Genomic DNA, 14,536 nt, shown 5'->3' with positions numbered 1-14,536 from the left:
GTGTAATAAAGCAAGTATAACAATTCATATGTTAAAGCATTCATTTTATTTGACAACTTTCGACTTTTGTCGATGACTAAGTAGTCAATATTAAGTATTTTTCCGGATGATTAAACTTTCTAAAGATTTGTTTCAAAGGCCTAGAAGAAAAAAATGATTTTTAAACATCTGCTATCCGCCGGGTTCAAATCGGCAATATAAATACCACATTAAATTCAGACTCAAGCAAATAAAACTCATATTTATACTTTTGATGTTACCCAGTTTACAATCTTAGCTTTTGTAAAGCCCAGTGCTACTCTTGAATTATCCATGAAACATGGCTATTTTGCCAAGATCTTGCAAGATCTTGGCAATATAACCATGTGACTTTCCAAAATCTATACATGTCAGATATATGCTCGCGAAAAAATAATTTTTCAAAAGTTGAGGTCCAAGATCTTTTCAAAACATACATGGTATCATGGACCTGAAACTCCAGACAACTTAAAATGTGACACATCAAAACGTTTCAACCGGAGCAGTGGCTCGAGCTAACTGATCAAAAAAGACCAAGTGACTTAATCGAAAAAAAATGTATCGGTCTGACACCTTGAAAAAATCTCACTTTTGAAAGAAAAATTCCAATAAAAACAAAGCTGCTTTGTTTCTCTCTTTTGCTTCAAATTGGAGTATTGGATGTTTTTATTGAATATACGGGTGCGACCAACTACGCGTTTTTAAGCTCTGCTGATAACAAAAAATAGTAAGAAAGTTCCTATAATTTAATAAAACGACCAAAAAAAAGAAGTACCTGAGCCCTGGCTATCAATTTTTTCAGACTGTACAAAATCCGTCAAAAGTTGCTTGTTACTTTGTATTACTGCGAGAGAAGAAGGACTCATTTCACATATAACTTGTTATTCAACAAGTACCAAGCAGCAGCAGTTCGAGGAAAAATTTTAGTTAGGTATTGAAAATACTAGACATCAAGTTGAAATTTATTGGATCCCTGCTATGCCAAAACTAATTTTGTAATCTATCATCGCATGTGTTGAAATAGCTAATTTGATAAGTTGAATTAAATCCCAAGCTTACCAATTTAATTGTATCAGTGATCAAAATGATAAGGGTTGATACCTGTTGATGCTACCTGAAGGCTAGCATCAAAAGATAACATATATGATTGACAGCAAGAATAAACATATAACCTAGAATAAGCTTGAATGGCTAATTTGAATGACTATGACATTACCTCTGGTGAAACGAAATCTGAATGAATAGTATGAAATAATAACTGTTGAATGAAAACTTTAGCTACTCAATTGAAATCTTTTGGCAACAATGATAACAGATTTAAACTGATTTTTTCAAGTTTTCGACCGTCAATAGTCGGCTTTCTCCCTGGTCCGTAGAGTTTTAGATAGCTTTTAAATATACTCAGGCTCATTTTTTGTCGCCGCTTTAAAAATATGGTCAATATTGACTGCACCTACTTTCCATTCAACCGTTTGTTTGCGCCCGCTCCGTTGTGACTCCGTTTCATCTTGGCTGCTGGTAGAATCTTAGCTTTTGTAAGATACAAGCCTATTTTTTCGCCCTTTTTCTTACGCTCGACTGCCGCCGAAGTTGGTTCAGATTGCGCCGCCGATTGCTTTGCTCGTCGAATACTTTGTACGTTCTCTTCCGCTCCTCGCCCGACTTGATTCAAATCTCGCTTGTTTCTCGATTAATTTCAATTTTCGCTCGCTCCGTCCCTTTGCTCGCCCCGACTATATCGTTCACGAATATGATCAGAGTTTGCGGCTCATTCCTGCTATCATTCCTGCGGCTCATTCCTGAATCTTGGAAAATTTTCCGCCGGTTCCCTCCGCTCGAACGGTTGGGGTAGTAAATGATTCCGAGGATTTTGCTTGTGGTTGCCATTCAGGTAAGACTGAAACTGCGGGTTTTTTCTTATAATTCGTTTGCACGCTAGTGGCCTGTCGTCGTTCGATTCCGAACTCTACGCGTCATGATTTCCACCCTTTTCCGCTTGGTTGCCTGTTTTTGCTCTCTGTAGTCACTGTGCGTATTTTGATGCTTTTATAAGCCTGTTTTTTTTCGCAGCTCCTTAGGCGTTGGTGCGCTTTTGATTGAGCCTGACGTTCGATTTATCGGCGTGTTGCTTTTTTCCTAATGGCAACTCCAGATTTCCTAAATCGTCTACCGTTACTAATTTTTAGTGTGTGTGTGCTTTCCGCGACTGTTTTTGTTTTATGCAACCTAGACTTGTTCAGATTTGCTCGTTTGTGCACTGGAAAGTTGCTCTTGGCGGGCTGCCTCTGTTTTAAGTAAGTCAATTGATTGGGCCGTTGGCTCGTTCTCTTGGTCGTTGGCCTGTTTGTCCGTCAAATGTTGTGCGTGGTTCCTCAGACGACCACGTAGTTCGAGACCGATCGATCGCCCCAGTATGTATACAGGGGGTGTGGCATTGATTGCGCCGCCGAGTCACTCGCTTCTAAACAAGCAGGTTTAGATTTTAACGTTTGACCAGTTTTTTAAGGGAAGGTTTTTTCCGTTAAGTTTCTTAGACTTGTGTTTGCTTACCGACCGTGATGAGCCTCGAATGGCGTGATCTTAAGCGTTTCGTTCAACCAGCAACGTAAGGTGCCGAGGGCCCTTTCAAGCATTTACTCCAAGGGTTTCGGTTTTTTCTTCTCGAGCAAATGTTAGTATTCAGTGTTTCAGGCTTCCTATTGTTCGCTCATCGCATCCCGTGGCACGATGATTATTCACTGGCGATTTTACTATTTCGATGCCATCTCCGTTGCAGAGAAATTTTACTGCCCTTGACATGAAATTAAGGCCTTGGTAGACATCAATCGTTTCTTGGATCCCATGATTGATTATGTAGCTTTAACGAAATTTAAGAACGTTGTCTGCGCAGTATGTATTGCAAACCACTGCTGATGGCCATCGTGAATACGTATCTACTGCTACAATTAAGTTTTTCCTCAATTAATTGAAGTGATTTTTGGTACCCCAAATTCAATTGCCTCGTTAGGCTCCCTCAGTTCAAGAATTTTTACAAAGTCACCCTTGGCTCATATAAACTTAGGATTCTTACCCGCGAATATGCTTTTATGCAGTTCTCGCCCCTTGACGCGATGTTCATGAGGATGTACGGATATCCATGGCCATCGTTAGCGTATTAGACTTCCCGTCGTGGTAATAGTGGAGCTTGTTTTTATCTGCTTTATCTAACGTATTCGTAGTGACCAGCTTGTCAATCAGCGAGAGGCAAATGTCAAAAACGTGAAAACCGCTAGCAAAATAAAAATTAAACTTGCTCATATCATTAACTTTTGAGACCAATTTGAGGTCTTTGGATTTAACCTTTTCAAAAGTCGCCTCAAACTGGGGTTCGCGTATTGTGGTTCAATGAAACGAAGATTGAATAATTCAAGGAGTGATGAGTTTTTGGGAACTTTGCAGTTTCTGGGAACAATGGACATGATTTGGTTCGATTGGTCAATCGAGGTAAAGAAATCTCCAGGAAAAGTTTAAGGAATGGAAAAACTTTGTCCGATTTCGTATTTGTGGCTTCCGTGATAACGGCATCAATTTGAGATTCATTTAATCTTTAAACTCCTAATTATGGGCTACTTTCAATGCTGGGGTGTTGTTCAAGGAAATTCTAAAACTTTCTGAAAAATTTTTCCATTTCTTCGGCTCAATGTAATTTACTTAAAATTCCTGCATAACGATCTTAAGAGATACGAATTGTCCTAACTAAACTTAAGAAATTGTCGCGTAGCTTTCGATTTGTGCAAATTGATGTCTTGTGATGTAGTGGTTTTGTATTGCATGATAAATTGCGCTCCATTGGCAGGTTTGAGTTTCGAATTTTGAATTCATAATTTTAGTTAGCTAAAGTCTACTCGTTCGCGATAATTTTCAATTTTCTGTCTAATCTGTCGAATAATTAATTGTTTTTAAATCCGAGGGCGCTACAAAGTGACGTTCTTTTTGCTACCATAAAAATGCTATCGTAGATCAAAATTGGATTAGCTTCGCTATTTGGGTTTCGGGAGAGGTAATCCTGCTAACCCGATTTAAACCCCTGGCTTCTGCTCCACCTTCGAATCGAATGGTAATAGACAATCGAGCCATCTTGTTGGCCGGCTGAACATCGTCTTGTTTTCTTATTGTTACCATTTAATATCGATACGAGGGCTTTGCGATCGGTTATGACTTGAAATGGTCTGCCCAGTACGTAAAAGCAAAAATACTCTGCCTCAATACTACCGCTAGCATTTCGAGCTGGTTTGTCGAGTATTTCTTCTTGGCATCCTTTAGATAGTGTGAAGCGAACGAAATCGGCCGGCTAACCTCGGAGTTGAGCTGCTGTAAGACTGCTCCCAGTCCGTTATGTTTAGCGTCGCACACTATACTTATATCTTTATGGACATCGAAATGTTTAAGTTCTACTACATTCGCCACTTGCGTTTTAAATTTCCAAATGCGGCTTGCATTCTTGTTTCCATCGGAATTCATTTTTCTGGCTTTGTAACAGCCTTAGCGTTGCTGATGATTCCGAGAAAGCCGGGAGGTTTTTTGTGCAAACTCTGTACTGACCCCATAAAGATTTTAGTTGTGTGAGTGTTCCGGGCAGTTAAGTGCTTTGATTGATCCATTTTTCGGACTAGCGGCGTTACTCCGGCTGGCTTTATTTTATGGCCGAGCATTCGCATTCTTTCTGGGCAAACCTACATTTAGTTAGCTAGAGTGCCATATTTTCTTTGTCTAGCGTCTGCAAGACTTTCTCGACAGTTGATTTGTGTTCTTTCTCGCACCGTTTCGCTACCGCTTGGTTGTCGTCAATGAATGCAAGTGCCTCCGTATATTCTGACAATGCCAATCTATTAACAATGAAATTCCGCCGGCATAATTGTCATTCCGTAGAAACCAGTTTTGAGTCGGTAGATTCCTGTCGATCTTCCCTTAATTAACAAAAAATTGCATTGAACAATCTTATCGGGACTGAGTGGTATTTGATCGTGCGCATGATTGTTGCTCGGCTTTGCTTTTCTCGTTGCTTGAGTATATGAAACCATCGATATAGAAAAGACTTGACATTTCGTGTAAGTTGTCAATTTCCAATGATTCGGCCAGTGCAAATATGTCACAATACCTTGTACATGGTAAATAATGAAAATACTAAAGCTTCTAAAATCAATTCAAGTAATTATCAATAAAAGCGTCACTGAATAAAAAAGCAAAAACTAGGCAGAGCGTCGGAACATTTAAAAAACAAACTTTACCAGACGTCGATGACATACGTTGTCTTTAACCAACACCTTTGACAATTCTAAGCAGTCAAAACTGCCAAAAAAAAGATCAGTCGTTAATTTTAATTTATAATGGTAATCCGCCTCAAAAATGGTGGATTATTGATTAGGGATATTTAATTTAAAAAAATAGGCTTAATCACAACAATGCAGCCAATAAAAAGTTTAAGAATCTTATTAATACTTCTGAAAACCAAAAAAAAACTAAAATTCCAAATTTTGGAAATCTTTAATCCGATGAAAATATTCATATTGAAGTCAAAACTACTTTTTCCCAAAAATTGCATTTTAGTTTTTTTTTTGGTTTTCAGAATTATTAATATCATTATTACAATTTTTAGTGGCTGGATTGTTGTGATTATGGCTATTTTTATTATGATTAAATACCCCTAATCAAAAATCCACCATTTTTGCGGCCGATCAGCTCCATAATTAAAAAGTGACAATTAATCTTTTTTAGCAGTTTTTTAGGTAAATAAAATAGCTCATCTTTTGAAAATAACACAGTTTTTATAAACTATTTCTTTAAAAAGGTTGAGCTTTTGGTCTCATGAATAAAAAACGTTCAAAAAATTTTCCATATTTGATTGTTCTAAAACTTCTGGTTTTTGTCGGAACTCATATCCATAATTTTTGCTGCTGAATAAAAAGAAATTGTGTGTAAGCAGCTTGATCCTTTTGACTTTTTGTTCTTGTTAAAGCATGAAATCATCGTGACTTAAATTTCAAAGATGGTGTTATGTTTATCCAGCTTTTTTAAACATTGAATGTATTCATAAAATCCTCTTTATGTTTCAGTTTCATTGTTCCATTTGAACAAGCGAGGAGTTTCCTGTTCGATAGTCGTTCGGCAAATCAAACGAGACCGTCGATATTTTTCGATTCGGCTTCTTCGTTTTTTCTATTCTGCTTGAGCCGGCTAGTGGATTCTAGAGTTTCGTCAATTGCATTCTGTGCAGTTTGTAGATATTCTAAGTTAGAGTACGCCTCTCTGGATAATTTTCTGATGGAGTTTTCGGGTTCGGTATAAATGATGTTGTATCGAGAGTTCTCCGGCTTCTGAAAAAATAAACGCATTAACTCCGATTATATTTTAATGAAACCATGTGGCAGAGTAGCTTTTTGTCTTATACGGTGAGTAACAGTTTAATTTATTTGCCAAAATTAATGGATCTACTTCAATTTGCCCCCCCCCCCTTCAAGAAAGGGGGGTAATTGTTAACTAGATTCAGTTGTCGAATTTTTGACCAAACAGATTGCAGAAAAGTTTGATTTTTTTAAGCGTAGCAACTTTTTAGTAGATACCAAAGGGAGAGCGATTGTTAAATAGGTTCATATTAATTTCAAAAAAAATTTGAAACTGAAAAGAAGAAAAAGTTCGAGCTATTCTGATAAAATTTCGAAAAATTTGCACCGCGTATCATTTGCCAACTGATTCATTAAATGTCTGCGTCCAACAAATATAACTAGTTTTTTCATTGTAGAAGTTAATTGATGACGTGTGGTACCAAGGAATTTTCACAAGGTACCAATATTGCGGTTGAAAATGGTCAGGCTGTGGTTAATCTGATGCTGCAAGTCAACCACAGCTAGAGGTCTTACAAATCTGACTCCCTCAAAATGAATGACTTACCATTATGCTAAGTGCCTCTAAATGTTCTTTTCTCAACTTTTTTTGAATTACTGTTGCACCGCCGCACAACAAAATTTTACTTAAAATCATTTTCGGTTAATTTATGTTTCGCGTTTTGTTTCTTTTTTAATCAATTTTGATTATAAAGTAATGATGGAAAGCCTAAAATAATTGAATTTGTGTTTTAGACTTAAAATTATGTCATCTTTTTTTGCCAAACTAACTCGAACGTTTTGGAAAAACTTACGTTTGAATCATGTGACGAGTTATTTGCAAACCGCTCTGCTATCTGAATTCTAATTTCTATGGTCACTATAGTTATGGTCAATGCGAGCACCATGATTCCACACACTATTAAGGCCATAGATATTGATTTACTTCTCACAACTTGTCTGCATTGCATTTCTTTCTGAAGCTCATCACTACCCAGAAGACATAAAGGACCCCAGATTAGCCCAACGACGCCAGCCAGAAAGATACCTGGAATTAAATTAAAATTTTTTATTTCGATATCCAAGCCGATGTTTGTATAGTTGTTTAAGGACGAAAATTTTTCTCGGGCTGACGACAGCTGTCTTGCACTCGCAAGGGGTCTTTTCGGTTATAATCCCGAAAATAGCGAAAAAAGAAAAAATTTTAACATCCAAAATTTATCGATATCAGTGAGAAAGGCAAGACAGAAATATACGACAGGTGAAAACAAACAAGTTCACTTGATTAGGCTTCAAACTGGCTCGCTTCTCTTATTTTTTTGTCGTTTTCTCCACAAAACTTTCATAAATTGAAGCCCCAATACGTTTTTAGTTTTATTCTCGGCATATTCTCAAACTATGTCAACGCTCAGAAAAACTGCAAAGCATTTGTAATAAAATTTAAATCAGTTATGTACAACTAGTGTTTCGTAAAACTTGAATTTAGACAATTTGTTATAAAGTCGTTTTTGTTCCTCAGTTTTTTTTGTAGCTCAGTTCTATTCGGTGTTTATTAGGAACTTTTCTAATTAAAACATTAGAGCTTTGGTACTCAAATTAATAAGTTTTGCCTCCAATTTGGTTGACAATTTCGAATTATCTTCCTTCTTTTCTTTTGGTTCCTCCAACTCTAGCGGTACTATCCATGCTGCGTTCCACTTTCTGAAAATGTCAAGTGAGGAATACCCAAATTTCCTCCAGAAAAGTGTCTTTGCAGTAAGACGAATCGTCTTTCGTTTGGCTTGTCTGTTCTAGTCTCAAATGAAGCTAACTTCATTCTCCACGCCTCTAAAGTCACCTCAATGAGTTCTGTATTGTCCTCTTCCGTGGTAGTCATTCTTACTGAATGCTTGATTGATCGCCAACTCTCTTCGGTCCTTGATTCTTGTTGGCACTCCGTCTGATCTTGGACCCTGCAGTGTCCTTCTGATATGTTTCATCTGAATAGCCGATGTCATTTATCACTGCTGTTCCCACAGTTTCTTCCCCGGGTCAACCGTTTGTGGTGAGAATTTCCTCTGCTGTATTCTGAACACCTCGTGTCAATATTTGGTCTGCCATCTTCTCGCAATTTTCTGGTACCATGCCTTGGTTCTGGAATCCGTCAAATATATCCTTTGGAGGTGTGTCACGATTGATCTTTCTCAGTTTTTGGTGGACAGTTTTTTCGGAGTGAAGCTGCTAGGTCTTTCATCAGCACTTTCATTTTGTGACTTGTGGTGCGTTGCTTTTGCCTTTTCTTGCGCTGCATTGGCAGCTGTAGCTTTTCTAGCCATTTGAGCTGTTTGTTTGCGTTCATTCTTCTTAATTGTAACTTCCTCCTGAGTCTCAGGCAAGAGCTTGCCTGTCCCGCGTTATTTGGCCTGGCTCTCCTGATTGCTAAATTGAGACCTCCCCGACCTCCCCGGTGTCCTTCGACGTTACAACTGATTGACTTGCTTGAAAATGTTCCTGAGCAAGTTTTTGTACGTTTGGCCGCTGCTGTTGCAGTGTTTACTCCTCAGAATCCTCTAGTGGTGTTTCTATTTCTTTGTTGATGTTTCCTTTTCGGTTCACTTATTGGTTTTTCCAACTTGTCCCTTGAATTTTATGTGGAATTACTGCCTTTTTCGGACCGCATGTGTTTTTTGGCTTCGGTAATGTCCCTCTTCCGATATATTGAGCCAGCTACTGTCTTTACTGTAGAGGATGATTCTAAGACCGCCCACCCCTTTAGCGGATTGGTTACGGCTTTTCCGCTTTTTCTGCCTTCATCCTGACTGGGTAGATTCGGTGAGAGCTTCACCCCCTGGAGTTCGAGCTGATCTTCTATGAAACCATGAGTATAGGAGTTCTTTCCGAAGCTCAGGATTATCGTGCTGGTTTCGTCGAAAATCCGGCGCATGTCATTCCCTGATGGCTCTGGTCTCTCTGCAAACCACTGGGCTTCAACTAGACTCTTCAAAGTTCGGGCTCGTTCCCGATCTCTGGTTGATGAAATCTGCTGCTTAAACAGCGGGCTGACGTCTCTGCTATTTTATCTTCTTTTGGTTATTTTGAAATTCTCCAAAAATTGATCAATTCTGCGCTTCAGCTGCGATGCTGTGAGGGCTGATCTCTCCAGGTGCTGTTTATCTAAATTTTCAGAGTTGTTTAGAACTTTATCTTGTAGAATTTTACACTAAGTTGGTTTTCGTAAGCGTCCAAAATGGGCTTAAAATGGCGAACATTGTATTGTTTATTGCTTCGTCCATCATAAGTCTCGTTTTTTTGTACTAAGGCGAAGTTTTACTGATAAAATGTTTCCATTCAGTAGCATGCGACCCAGTCTGCTTTTTATTGTTTATATCGTTCTATCGACTAAACCGCACTCCCCGAGGTCTCACACTGAGCAAAATTTTTGTTCTATAACATTCTCCGTGCAAAGTTTTTGCATTGCATTTCCTTTAAATTTTGAGAATTGATCGGTTTTGAATGACTCGGGATAGCCATGCATATTAATATACGCTCGTAGACATTTAATTGATGAGTTTGCCCCCGTGGATTTTGTAACTTCAAACGACGGAAATTTCGAGTATCTATCAATTGCCACTTATAGATATATGTTTTCCCTTATGATCTTCTAGTGGCCCTGCGTAATCAATTTGAGCTTCCTGACCCGGGTGCGTGAACAAAGGCAAAGGCATATATGAATAAATAGGAATGACATTCTTAGCATTCTTGCTATATCTGATGGAATCTCTGCATTCATCCACTAACCTAACGATATCCTTATGCATATGGGGCAACCACAAATAATTTGAGACATCCAGCATGGCCTCTTGACCAGGATGTCCACGTTGTATCCTTTTCATCACCACTGGTCGAAGTTGGGCTCGCACAGGTAGGTGGTTGCCAACCAGTAAGCAAACTTCAGCGACTGCCATTTGTTGCCATAGTGGGTTTGTGTAGACTCCATCAGCTCTAAGTCGTGGCGATCATTCCTCTCGACGACCCATCCACACGTCTTCTGTGATCAGTTCTGCCAAAAGACTTTTCTCAAAAACTCATGGCAGGTAGAACATTCCCTCTTCCGTCTGCCTGCTGCGCGGGCAGTTGTGGCTCTTGTTGTCTTGACGTGTGACTAACACTCTTTCCTGGTATCACCACGCTCACATCTGGACTGGTTTTCTCATATCTTACTGTTAAGTCAACTTCGACTATTAAAACAGCTCCTCGATTGTTGCTTGCTCTGGTATTCTGGTTACTGTTAGTATAGTTGTTATGGATCATTTCTGAGCTGGCATCTAGCTTGAATATATGACCAGGTCTTATGTAGTCCCAGAAAAACATCAGTTTGACAAAGTTGATTGTGTTGCGTCCGGGTTTTTCTCTCTTTTTCCGAGGTCACGTTCGGTATGTCCGTCTCTGAACTTTCCGGTTCTGATTTTGCTAGCTTTCCCTTCTTTATCTTCCTTGTTCTCTAAACTGTTGTCTTCGCTACTTTCTCCACTGTTATGTTGTCTCCAAGCTCGCATCCTTGCTCACTCCTCCTGTCGTTGATTCTCACGGTTTTTCTTGATCTTTCACCTTACATCCTGATGCGTTTTTTGATCTGAGTTTGCCAGTTAGACTTGCTGCATTTTGAATGAACTACGAAAAGTAGTTATTGCTCCCACGAACGACCTAAGTTGTTTCAATGCCTTGGGGGATTTCACTGTACAATGGCCTCTGTTTTTGTAACTTATAGTATAGCCCCGCTTGATGATAGATGGTGACCGAGTCAGTTTACCTCGTTCGCAACAATTTCGATTTTCAAAGCCAGATTTTCTTCATCCACTTTTTTCATAGGCTCGAAACTAATAATTGATGTTCGCTTTCGTTTCATTTCAAAACGATTATTATATCGTCTAGAAAACAGAAACTGTTTTCGGCGTGGATTAAGGTCCTATTCATGTCTTCTGAAATTCTGAATGACGGCTAGTCCATAAAAACCTGTCAGGAACCTGTAAGTCCCTGTTGATTGCCCTCCGACAAAAATGAAGTTAAATTGATTTGGTAACTCCTCAGTCAACCTCAATTGACTACATGCGTATTTCAGGTCTAATACTGTGAAATATAAACCGCCCGCTGCTTTAGCAGTTGCTTACTCTATCTAATAGTTTGTCTACGTTGGTAATCTGGTACTTGTTTTTAAATAGTTGTCTGTGTATTTATTTCGCTTCCAATGCGATAATCAGTGCGTGATCACTCTCGTAGCGAAGAAAAATTCACTTGTGAACTTGTCAAGCCGTTTTATATGACCTTGCGCTAATATTTTTTCTAATTCAAGTTGTACAATATTTTGGATGTGAATTGGTATCCGCCTACCTTTTTCCTGAATTAGACATAGTGGATACTTTATGCTTACTAAATGGTTTTTCAATTCCTCCTATCAATCAAATAATTTCATGACTTTTTTATAGAAAAAATTCTCTCCAATTTTTTGACTGCTCGCACAGTAGCACGTCAAACATCGAGTTTTCTTTAGGAGCTAGTTTCTGGGTGGTGTTCACGATTACAACTAGTTTGTCTCTCTGTAATCAGGAATGATGCATCCAGAACTTGCCATTCCGCTGAGCGAATGTTTACTTTGGCTGCTCCAGGAATCATTTTGGATGTTGATAGTAGTCAAAAAACTGTGCCTGCAGGTTTAACTTTCGGTTGATACAAACCTGGTTTTCTTTAAACTTTCCAAAATTTGTCTTACTTTAGCCCTAAGGAGAAACGATACTGGGCTGCCTGTGTCTACTGCAATGTAGATAATTTAATTATCAATCTTGACAAGAGCCTTCAGAGAATTAATTTTCTCGGACTGTGGAATTCTTTGTATGTCAATTTTTTTATTACTTACATCATTCCTGTTCTCCTTTTGTATCGTTTCTTTTTTTCCAATCTGTTATGGACCTTTTGTTCTATCTGGAGTTGTGATTGTTGAGAATATTCTATCGAAATGGTTTCAAATTCATCACGGTAGTCAAAGTTCTGTATGATATTGCAACCGTCTTCAGACCTACCTTCGACATCCTCCGCTACTTCATATACATTTACCTGTTGAGAACGACACATTTTCGCAAAGTTGTTTGGTTTCGTACCGTTTTTACACGTTTTCCACATTGCTGGGCAATTCTTTAAATGACCCTCGGTAAACGTTCTGCCGCATCTAATGCAAATTCGTTTATTTTTAGTAGCTCGTGAGTTGTTTCTACATTACTGTTGTTTTGTTTCATGCTGTTCCTTACCTTGCCATCTGCAGATCTGGTTACTGTTCCTAACTGTCATAACAGGTTCTTGTTTTATTCTTGTGATTCAGACGATTGAATTGCTTTCGCAGTATTAGCGTTCTTCTTCTAAAATGACCGTGTTGTCTGTTTGCTCTGTTCACATTTGAGCGTTCTTTAAACACTTCGTCGGGAGATGAGGTTTCAAATGTCAAAGTGTCTTGTAGGGCTGCATTTTTCATCCTCGTGATGAATAAACCTCGTACTAGTAGTTCATCTTCGAGCTTACCCTATTTGGACCTAGCTGTATGTGCATGTAGAGCAGCATGGAATGCTTCCAGTGACTCTCCTGCTTCTTGATGTCTATTGAAAAGCTTGTATCGTTCATACGTCACTCTTCTAAAGCTACAATCTCTTTAAATTTCAGTTTTGAGTTCTCCGTGTGCGAATTCTGCTAAACGAATCTCGTCTTTCCTTCTGCCCCCACCGCTTGTAATATTCTTGACACTAATCTTTTCTGTACTTAGTAATATTACACATTATGGCCAACCTTCGGCCTCTTTTTCTTCGTTGTTCGTTCTCCCTTTGGACTTTGTCTCTAGCCATTATTTCTCTTTCTTCCCTTTCTTTCACGGCCATAGCATCTTCACCTGTTCGTGGCATTTCTGGTTTTAGTTCTGAATTTTTTATGATCGGTTTTGGCTCTTATAGTAACGTTTCGGGATCCACTTTCTCTTTCACCGTCACTGCCATGATAAATTGGTCGAGCCAAATTTCAAAGTTTCATGGCTGATCTGAACTCGCTGTGCTCCCGACTACGGGAATTCCCATCTCGGTTGGGTTGTCTTGAGACAAGAATCCTGCTGGCTGCGCCTTATGATAACTGATGGAAGTTTTGATAACTCAATTATATAAAACTAGTGTTGCACAACACTTGAATTTAGACAGTTTGTAATAACGTCTTTTTCGTAGCTCAGTTTTACTAGCTCAGTTTTACTACGCTGTATGGCAGGACTGAATTTGCAGTTCTTCTATTTTAGAACGGCACAAATGGCCTTGGAAATAATAGTATACATATTATGTAAATGGATGACTGCAACGCAGTACTACACCCTCCCAAAATATCGACGTTCACCCACTGTGCTTTGCTTTAAACATTTTCGTCGAAATAAAGAAAATCATCTTAAGTTAGATTACGAATAAGTACAGAGATTGATTAAAATCCGTATCAAAAACTTCGATAGCAGTAATTTAACTGAGTCGAGCTTCCAATTAAAAACAAAAGCCCCAATTTTTGTTTCACCATGACTTTATCGGTTTTATTTTTTTAAATGCATTTCCAAAGCAAATCCTCTTTTGAACAAGTTTAAACGCTTTCAAATAATTACCTGAAATTCCCAGTACTGTCATTGTGATAGCAATCCACCCGAAACATTTCTTAATAGCCATCAAAGTATTGTAAGTGTAAATTGTTTGAATTTAACAAAAAATTTGAAATTTTTAGCTTGTTTTTTTTTCGAAGATGGTTAGTTTTTGGGTGACTAATCAAGATGGCAAAAGAAAACAGCTTAAATTTTGACCGGCATTTAACATCATGGATTTAATTTGCACGATATTACCCGAAAATTCAATCTGAAAAGCTTGTTCTTAAGTTTACAAACATGGCTCTAATTCTAATAATACAAAACCTACTGGCTTATCTTTGACTCGAGCGTTTCAAAGATTTGACCTCGAGCTTTTAATCTGGCTAAATAAAACTTGCCAAAATTGCCCAGAAGTCTATCAAAAATTAGTTCAATTAAGTCAAAAAAGTTTTAAAATATATTTTTATTAAAATTATACACAATAACACTTTGGACAATTTGAGTATGGCTGGTTTTGACAATCATTTCGAGATAAATT

General features: G+C 38.3%; 1 protein-coding gene across 1 annotated transcript; it reads right to left on the bottom strand.

Annotated features, from left to right (window-relative positions):
* Positions 1-6,125: 6,125 nt before the first annotated feature.
* Positions 6,126-14,110, bottom strand: LOC134854948 (uncharacterized). The gene is made up of 3 exons (XM_063871329.1): positions 14,023-14,110; positions 7,193-7,425; positions 6,126-6,371 (listed from the first exon to the last, which is right to left on the bottom strand). Exons 1-3 carry the CDS (start codon positions 14,081-14,083, stop codon positions 6,168-6,170), a joined length of 498 nt encoding a protein of 165 aa, XP_063727399.1. The 5' UTR covers positions 14,084-14,110; the 3' UTR covers positions 6,126-6,167.
* Positions 14,111-14,536: the final 426 nt, after the last annotated feature.

Source organism: Symsagittifera roscoffensis, chromosome 10 (genome assembly GCF_963678635.1).
Source record: "Symsagittifera roscoffensis chromosome 10, txSymRosc1.1, whole genome shotgun sequence".
NCBI classification, from domain to species: Eukaryota; Metazoa; Xenacoelomorpha; order Acoela; family Convolutidae; genus Symsagittifera; species Symsagittifera roscoffensis.
Note: the sequence above shows the minus strand (reverse complement) of the source record. Positions and strands in the feature narration are given on the sequence as shown.